This window comes from Ixodes scapularis, unplaced genomic scaffold, assembly GCF_016920785.2.
Source record: "Ixodes scapularis isolate PalLabHiFi unplaced genomic scaffold, ASM1692078v2 PGA_scaffold1__304_contigs__length_218370807, whole genome shotgun sequence".
Taxonomy (NCBI): domain Eukaryota; kingdom Metazoa; phylum Arthropoda; class Arachnida; order Ixodida; family Ixodidae; genus Ixodes; species Ixodes scapularis.
In genome coordinates this window covers 87,054,267-87,063,526 of record NW_024609846.1, presented here as the reverse complement: position 1 = coordinate 87,063,526, position 9,260 = coordinate 87,054,267, and the positions used below count along the sequence as shown (strand labels likewise).

At 46.6% G+C, this 9,260-nt stretch overlaps 2 protein-coding genes across 2 annotated transcripts; both read left to right on the top strand.

Annotated features, from left to right (window-relative positions):
• Positions 1-2,587: 2,587 nt before the first annotated feature.
• On the top strand, positions 2,588-4,226 carry LOC121836108. The gene has a single exon (XM_042290835.1). The coding sequence runs from the start codon at positions 2,608-2,610 to the stop codon at positions 3,823-3,825; it is 1,218 nt and encodes a 405-aa protein (XP_042146769.1). The 5' UTR covers positions 2,588-2,607; the 3' UTR covers positions 3,826-4,226.
• Positions 4,227-6,345: 2,119 nt separating this feature from the next.
• LOC115322742 lies at positions 6,346-7,267 on the top strand. Its single transcript, XM_029983093.3, has one exon. The coding sequence runs from the start codon at positions 6,407-6,409 to the stop codon at positions 7,265-7,267; it is 861 nt and encodes a 286-aa protein (XP_029838953.3). The 5' UTR covers positions 6,346-6,406.
• The last annotated feature ends 1,993 nt before the right edge of the window (positions 7,268-9,260 follow it).

The following is a 9,260-nucleotide window of genomic DNA, read 5'->3' as shown; positions in this document are numbered from 1 at the left end:
GTCGTGTTAAGTGCGTTTGGGCTAGAGCAGAGTTGCGCATTCGGCCTCGGCGCGTGGCCGTAGCGCCGGCTTTCCCGCACGAGGTGAATGCTTTGCTCCTCACGTGACTAAATTTGGCGAATAGCGGCGCCGCACGCGCCGCCGCGCACGGAAAACAGGAGAGGAGGAAAAGGAGGCGGAAAGCAGGGAAACATACGCCGGGGCAAGAGAAAAGTCGGCGGAGCGACCGTAAAGGTGTCTTTCTTGCACGCCACCGGATGCTTTGCTCCTCACGTGATGGATCTCGGCGAATAGCGGCGTGGCGGCGCGGGTAAAACAAATGCGCAACTCTGGCTCCCGTAGGGAGCCTATGCAGGAACTCTAGTTTGGGCCTGGGGGGCTAAGCTCGCCTCCGGCGGGAATCTCTCCGATGCCACGTCGCGAGGGAGGGGAGGTGCTTCTTTTGACTCCGCCCCGGCGAGTTTCCCACTCCCCCTCTTACATTTCCGACCCCCCCGGCGGCGGCGAGTTCCCCAGCGTAGCTCCGATTTTTCCCTACGCTCCGCAGTGAAGGGTTTTTATTTTATTTAAATGGGGGATCGGTGGCCGGCTGGGCTAGCGCACACCAGCTCGGAGCACGTCGAGCGAAAGGTCCGTTGCAGAACCCAGGATGCTGGGTTCAATCCACACCCCTGCCCGTTTCGATGTTGATGAGCATCGTACCGGCGTGCAGTCGTGTAACACTACTGCGGGATGGACGTTAAAGACCCCAGGCCAGAGCTCTGCCCCAGGCTAGCGGTTGTGCAACACTGCATCGCTAAATTTCTCATCTACAGCTGGGAAAATCTTCCCCGTTGAGGCAGACCAAGTTTTAGGCGGTATCAACATACGTACAGCCCAATTTTGTTTTTTATTTAAATCGTAAATGACAAATAAGAATAGGTAACAGCAGGGATGCTAATTATACAAACATTGCTTGAATGTGGGCTAGTTGACTAGACATTGTGATGGTTTGCTGCGCCACGTACATGCAAGAAAAACGCTCTTGATAAAGATATAAAATAAAGCAGAGTATAGACGAAAATCAACATACAGGAATGGCGCAGACTAACAACTGTGTAACTTCTTTCTCATCTTTCTCCTCCCACACCGCCACACAGCCACAATATATATATATATATATATATATATATATATATATATATATATTTTTTTTTTTTTTTTCAGAATAGGGTGCACGTGGAGCGAAAGCTCGCGCTGCAGAACCCAGGATCGTGGATTCACCCCCACCCCTGCCCTTTTCGATGTTGATGAGCATCATACCGGCATGCGGTCATGTATCACTAATACGTGGCGCACGTTAAAGACCCTAGGCTAGCAGTCATACTGCACTGGCTAAATTGCTTATCTACAGTAGGTGACAATGTCGCAATGTTCTGGTATATTCTCCTGCTGTATAAACAACTAATGGCCAATTTGTTTGTCAAAATACGGTGTGGAAGAAGAAAGATGAGAAAGAAATTACACAGTTGTTAGTCTGCGCCATTCATGTAGATTGCTTTTCTTCTATCATCTGTTTTAGTTTGAATTTTATCAAGTGCGTTTATCCTGAATCTACGCAGCGCAGCAACCCATCAAAATAATTGTAAAAGCCTCTAGGTAATGGTAAATTGCGTTCCTGGTTGCAGATTGCCGTAAAAACACATTTGTTTCTATAGGATTCACTTTGTAGAATTTTTATGTGGGATTCACGACGGAGACGACGGTCTATTCAACGCTCCATCGCCTCAAGCCCGGTTCGCCACGCAGTTCATCGCAGAGCCACCTTAGCACGTCTTTCGAGAGGCGATAGTGTTGTTGAAAATGAACGTCGTCCATGTCCAACACATTGGCGTGGTTTAAATACCTATGCCGACGGCAAAACACGAACGAAAACGCTGCCATTTTGGACGCTTCTCCCTGATCTCGCGCCCAACTCGCCCAAACTCGCCTAGGTCGGAGCCGGCAAGCTTCTCCCATCCGCGGCGGCTTCTGCCACGTCACAATGACGTCACCGCATCTCGCCGCGAGTTCCGAATAGGCAACTCTCCGACCGCCTCAAACCCTCCGTTTAACGTCACGATCTAGGGAGTGTCGGCGCGTGTCGTCATGCACGGCGCCGACCAATCGCGGCGGTCGGCGAGTTTGGCGGAGAACTCGCCTCGATCTCGCCGCGCCGAGCTTAGCCCCCCTGGGCCGGTTTGCTCATCTTGCGGCTGCGGACGCGGCCGCGGCCAGGAGGGATTTTTACGTCACGTGACCAGCTCCATGGGGACAAGGAAGTACCTAGCGTCCCTGCCTAATGGCGGAGAGATCCGCATCGCTTCAAGCACAAAAGCCTAATTTCGCTCGCAGAAACTGATTGGAGGGACTTTCAACTGGAATCTAATTGACCGCCCCTTTATACTGTAGGAGCGGCAGGTAAAGTTACGGCCAGGGAGGGCAAATGGGAGCCAAAATAAAGAAAAAACCACACGAGATAAAAGCGGTAGCAGTATTTTTATATACCTCCGCCGGCGCCGCGCCTCGCGCCTTCTGTTGTGGTCGAGGAGAAAGAAGAAGACGCCGTTTCGAACGGCCACGTTTTCCATGTTCTCCGGGGAAAATTTATCGGCCGCTGGCCGAGGAAACGTTATGACGTCTGATAACGTTACAGAAGACTACCGGATAATCCTGCCACGTCTGACATCAGGTAACCTGAGCCTGAATTCCGTTTTCTTGCATGGGGACCTCTCGGCGCGCCCGTATCGAGCTCCTGATTTTCGAGACGCCCTACGTGGCATCGTCGAATTGAAGGACGTTGTGAGCCTCGGACAGTTCCAGATGTCTCACGTCTGGATGCTGACGTGTGTCAACGCTGTTACCAAGGCAAAGCTCGTCGCTCAACGAGAGCTCCGCGTGAAAGGCCGAAAGTGCCTCATCATTGACCCGGACAAGCAAGAAGTAAACCTAAAGCTTCTTTGGCTTCCACAGCATCTAGAGGATCGACGAGTTATCGAAGCTCTCGCCCCGTTTGGCAAAGTGCGATCGATCAAGAGAGAAAAATGGAGGTGTAGCGAGCTTGAGCACATGGAGACTCTAAATCGAGAGGTAGTACTGGTATTAGGGGATGGTGTCAATGCCAGTCAGATACCACATCTCCTTCAAGTCTACGGATGCCAGAGCCTCGTCCTTATTCCTGGCCGACCTCCGCTGTGCTTGCGCTGCAACAAAGTGGGACATATTCGACGCTACTGTAGAACACCGAGGTGCTCCAACTGCCGGCGGTATGGTCACCAAACCGAGGAGTGTGTCAACGGCGCCACCTATGCGGACATGTTACGACAACGTCAAACACACGAAGATGACACAGCGGCGGAGCTCCTAATGGACGTCAGTGAGGTAGCTGACGTCACCGGGGAATTGCCACCCGTTGAATCGGCCCATCCTTCACGAGACGCACGGCCCGGGGACAGTACAGACACCCAGCCATCACAAAACATCGACAAGAATGAAGAATTTCCAGTGTTGGAACCTGCAGCATCCCCAAACACCAGCACCACACAGAATGCGCACGTGGAACCTGATGCGACTCCCGTACCGACTGTCTCCAAGGCTCCGACTACACCTCAGCACACAGTTAGCGAGGACGGCCCTTCCTCGAGCAGCAGCCAACCACTCAAACGACCGGCACCGGTTGACACAGAGGCACCTTCGTGTTCAAGCGGGTCCTCAACACTACTCAACCGTGTTGGCGACGGAGACGTCGCCAAAAAGAAGGCATCGGGGTCCCGTGCCAAGCCGAACGCGAAGCCAGGAGCTACCTAAAGTGTGGCGAGTGTCGTTCAACGCTGAAATGCGGCCTCTATGAGGACGGATAGAAGCTAAGACTATTCCCCTAAATTTCACAACACTAAACGTCCGAGGTCTAAGATCTCGTGCGAGGCAGGTGCAACTTTGTCGGCTCTTGCAACGTGAGCGGCTGGACATTGTTGCGATTCAGGAGACAAAGATAGAGTCGGAGGAGGCCACAACAAGTGCGCTCCAGCCTTTTCTACACAGGTATGAAGTTTGTGTGAGTCACGCTGTGGGGCTATCGGCTGGTTGTTTCTTGTTTCTCCGCAAAGACTTGAACTACACCTCGCTCTCGTACACGGTTGACACTGAAGGTCGTTTTATCTGTTGTGACATTTACTTAGAGGGAATTCACTGGCGGCTGATTTGCGTTTATGCCTATAATGACTCTTCTAGTCGACTTTCACTTTTCCAAAATTTAGATGCTTTTATTGACACCGACAAATGTATTGTCCTATTTGGCGACTTTAACTGTGTATGCGAAGCCCACGACCGCTCGACGATCAGTCTGAGACGCGACAACAGCAGTATCGCTCTCGAGAATCTTGTGCGCCAACACTGCCTAAGTGACGTCGGTGCTTCTCGAACGTCCATCAATCGCTTCACGCACCTGCAAAGTTCTGGCCACGCACGCCTTGATAGAATATACGTGTCTAGTTGTCTTTTGGAACACACGTTTGAATATTTGGTAACGCCGGTATCCTTCTCCGGCCATTGTGTTGTAACCGTGAGGCTAGGCGAGAAACGCAAACAAATATCTAGGCCAAAATGGGCGCTGTGGAAGTTAAACAGCAATATCCTTAAAAACAATGACTTTAATGAGAGACTAATTACCTGTTTTATGGCTATTCGTAGTAATACCGATCTTTCCATTTTTGCACAGTGGGATAGTTTTAAGCAAGAAGCTAAAAACATCGCAATTGAGTGTGCGTGTATTCAGGCATATCATGAGAAAGCTGACAGGCGTGCACTTACACATAGCCTTCACGAACTGTATGAGCTGGAATGCGAAAAACCAGGTAGTTTTCATGAGGAAATTTGCTTTCTCAAATCTGAGCTCCAACGCCACGAGCTTCAGCGTTACCGAGGAGCGGCTGTGCGATCAAGATGTCAACGCCTTGTGTCGGCCGAACAACCTACTAAAAAGACTTTAGATGACGAGCGCAGGCACGCCTTAGCTAAAGAAATTCCGGAGTTGCTATGTAATGGCGCTTACTCAAGAAATACCGAAAACATTATGAACACATTCACACAACACTATCAAAACTTATTTGGTCAGGTCTCCCCCTCATCAAATGAAGAGTATGCGCCTCTCGTTTCACTGCTGCCCAGCTTGAGTGACGAGGACTCCGAACTATTTACTAGACCGTTTTTTCTCAAAGAGATATGCCAGGCCGTGGGGTCTCTTCCTAGCTCGAAGGCACCTGGACCAGATGGCCTCTCAGCAGAATTTTATAAGCAACACATAGACATGATATGCCCATTCCTCCTTGAACTTTTCACAGCTTCACTTCAGTATGGCAGGTTACCTCCATCGTTTTATCAAAGTCACACCGTGTTAATACCAAAAAGCTCCGATCCCGACAAGTTAAGGACTTTTGAAGGGTATCGCCCAATAGCGCTCTGCAATGTCGATTACAAAATATTTGCCAAAATTCTTACTAAACGTTTACAATGTGCCATTTCAAGAGTGGTTGGTGCTCATCAAACATGCGGGATTAAAGGCCGCACAATCCAGACAAACATTCACGTAGCGCGATCAGTTCTTCATTGCTGTGACAGTTTACAAGATCAAGTAGCCATGCTTCAAATTGACCTAGCGAAAGCTTTCGATCGCGTAAGCCATTTCTTTTTGTTTGCTCTTTTAGAACACATAAACGTAGGAAAGGTCCTCCTTAACGGTATCAAAATATGTTATTCCGAAGCAACAACTCGAATAATAGTTAACGGAGCTCTTTCCAAACCAATCCTTCATTCATCTGTAAAGCAAGGATGTCCCTTGTCTCCCCTTCTGTTTGCATTATATTTGGAGCCTCTGTGTTTAAGTATACTGAAAAGTACAGTCGTAAAAGGTTATAAATTGTTATCTCGTGAAGTGAAAGTTCTGGCTTATGCCGATGATGTAGCTTTTTTCTGTGTTGATAAGCCAAGTAGCGACGCTGCATTACAATTAACCCAGCAATTTTGTAAGGCAGCTGGAGCGCTGGTTAACACCTCCAAGTGCTGTGGACTTTGGTATGGGACTTGGGGGACAACGCCCTCGGATTATGCAGGAATGGCGTGGTCTGGCGTGCCAACTACTTACCTTGGCGCGCCACTAGAATGTGTTCGAAATAGCTCGCGCTACTGGACAGAAAGTGTCAAAAATCTTAAGCGCAGAGCGGACATGCTGAAGCCTAATCATCTTTCTGTGTTTGGCCGCGCTACTGCATGTAACATCTTCCTAGTCGCAAAACTGTGGTACGTGCTTCAGGTTATTCACTGTGCCCGAGGACACCTTCAGCGTTTCCATAGGATATTTGCGACCTTTATATGGGACTCTTCATGGGAGCCAATGCGGCGCGACAATCTGTTTCGGTCTATCGAAGCGGGAGGACTAGGCTTAACCCACTTATTTGTACGGAAAATTGTTTCACGTTTCATGTTCCTCAGAACGTCTTCCCACCCGTTCATTAGGACCTTTCTCCAAACTCACTTGATGGATCTAATCCCTGACCTCGTTGTTTCATCCGACCATGTGGCAATGCCGCGACCTTTTGGCTTTCTCAAAGAAGTCGTCGAAGCTTTTGAGTTTTTGAAAGTGCGTTTTTCTTTGGATTATTTATTCACCGTTTCCAGAAAAGAGCTCTACCATAACCTAATAGATTCGCTATTTCCAGACCCTTTATATCGCAGCCACTATCCAAACAGTACAGATCAAGATGTTTTAAAACGAGTTCGCAGGATGCGCGTTCCCCCGACTGCAAAAACATTTTTCTTTAAGCTTCATACTAACACACTACCCGTAAAACCATGGCTACGTGACAAAGGAATTTTTGTACCGTGGTCGGTCAACTGTCGTTTATGCAACACGCCAGAGACTATTGAGCATTGCTTTATTTTTTGCACAGATGCATACCTTTTCTGGGATGTGCTTCAAAGGACTATCAAAAAGGACTTGTATATTAACGCATACTCTATTCGTTTTCTTCCTGTGGAAGATCCAGACACATTTCCCGCAGATTTTTTTATGTTGCTTGGTATGCATAGTCTCTGGAAGACTCGCATGATAGACAGAAATGCTGATCCACCAAGGACTACCAAATCGAATTTTATCGAAACATGCAATCACGTAATAAGTGTCCTTGATGAACTCGGGGAAAAGCCAAGATGGTACTGGCGACTCGAAAAGTGCCTTACGTTTCCTGATTTCTGATACAGCCGATTCAGTCCTGCGCACCCGAAGAGCTGTGCAAATTTGTCTGAATTGTAAAAGTGTTGGTGAAAATGTATCTGAATAAGCTTGTATAATCTCAGTGCATTCTCGTTTCATAACTGCAACTATGACCCATGTGCCCACCCGTCTGTGCTTCCATGCAATAAAGAAAAAAAAATAAATTCTGTTGTGGTCGAGAGGTTAAAGCGCCGGTACTTGTCGTCGCGGCGTGAAAGTTCCGGGTTCAAATCGCGCTAGGGACTTCTTTTTTTTTTGTGTATTTTGCGCGTGTCTTTCTTTTGAACTGTGATCCTTTTTTGGAAATCATCCACTTGCACTACTGCGCCTTACACGCTTTTACTGTTAGTCCCACCTGTTCAATCGAAACACCGGGAAGAAGAAAAAAAGATCAATGCAAGTTAACGCGCTAATGCAATCATTTCGTAATGTTCATTAAAAGGAAACCAAGCTAACAGCATCAGTATGGCTTTCACACAAGCGGAGCTGAAACAAGCATCCTTTCCCCAGCGTTTACAATTTTATCTGTTTTCAAATAACGCTCTTGCTACGATTCCTTTCAATAACAAGAGACGCCTATTTAGGACTAATAAAAACGGCAGTTGTAGCAATTAAAAAAATAAATAAAATAAAACAAGCAAAAAAAAAAAAAAGACTAGCAGCTGTGGATACACTGATTGAGCGAAATCCTACAGGCAAGGCAGCAGGTCAAACGTCTGAGAAAGGAGTAAAATTGAACTAAAAGAGATCATACTTTTCCTTGCATGGAATGAGATAAAAAGTATATTTATACTCTTTACAATTTGTTGTGGCAATCGTTTTGTAATATTAACACATTACTTGTTGAATTTTAGTTAGACTAGCTGACGATCACGACCAAATGCAAAAATGAATCAGGCATCGACCATCGCAAACCCTCTCTCTAATGCAAACACCTAAAATGACTTTGGATCAAGACATGGAATTAATTATAATTAATTCCATTTCTTGATCCAAAGTTCAAGAATTAATTCCAAGAAATGGAATTAATTATAATTAATTCCATTTCTTGATCCAAAGTCAGTTTAGGTGTTTGCATGAGAGAGAGGGTTTGCGATGGTCGATGCCTGATTCATTTTTGCATTTGGTCGTGATCGTCTGCTAGTCTAACTAAAATTCAACAAGTAATGCGTTAATATTACAAAACGATTGCCACAACAAAATGTAAAGAGTATAAATATACTTTTTATCTCATTCCATGCAAGGAAAAGTATGATCTCTTTTAGTTCAGTTTTACCCCTTTCTCAGACGTTTGACCTGCTGCCTTGACTGTAGGATTTCGCTCAATCAATGTATAAACAGCTGCTAGTCTTTTTTTTTTTTTTTGCTTGTTTTTTTTTTTTTTTAATTGCTACAAGTGCAGTTTTTATTAGTCCTAAATAGGCGTCTCTTGTTATTGAAAGGAATCGCAGCAAGAGCGTTATTTGAAAACAGATAAAATTGTAAACGCTGGGGAAAGGATGCTTGTTTCGGCTCCGCTTGTGTGAAAGCCATACTGATGCTGTTAGCTTGGTTTCCTTTTAACAAACATTACGAAATGATTGCATTAGCGCGTTAACTTGCGTTGATCTTTTTTTTCTTCTTCCCGGTGTTTCGATTGAACAGGTGGGACTAACAGTAAAAGCGTGTAAGGCGCAGTAGTGCAAGTGGACGATTTCCAAAAAAGGATCACAGTTCAAAAATAAGACACGCGCAAAATACACACAAAAAAAAAAAAAAAGAAGTCTCTAGTCCGATTTGAACCCGGAACTTTCACGCCGCGACGACAAGTACCGGCGCTTTAACCTCTCGACCACAACAGAAGGCGCGAGGCGCGGCGCCGGCGGAGGTATATAAAAATACCGCTACCGCTTTTATCTCGTGTGGTTTTTTTCTTTATTTTGGCTCCTATTTGCCCTCCCTGGCCGTAACTTTACCTGCCGCTCCTACAGTATAA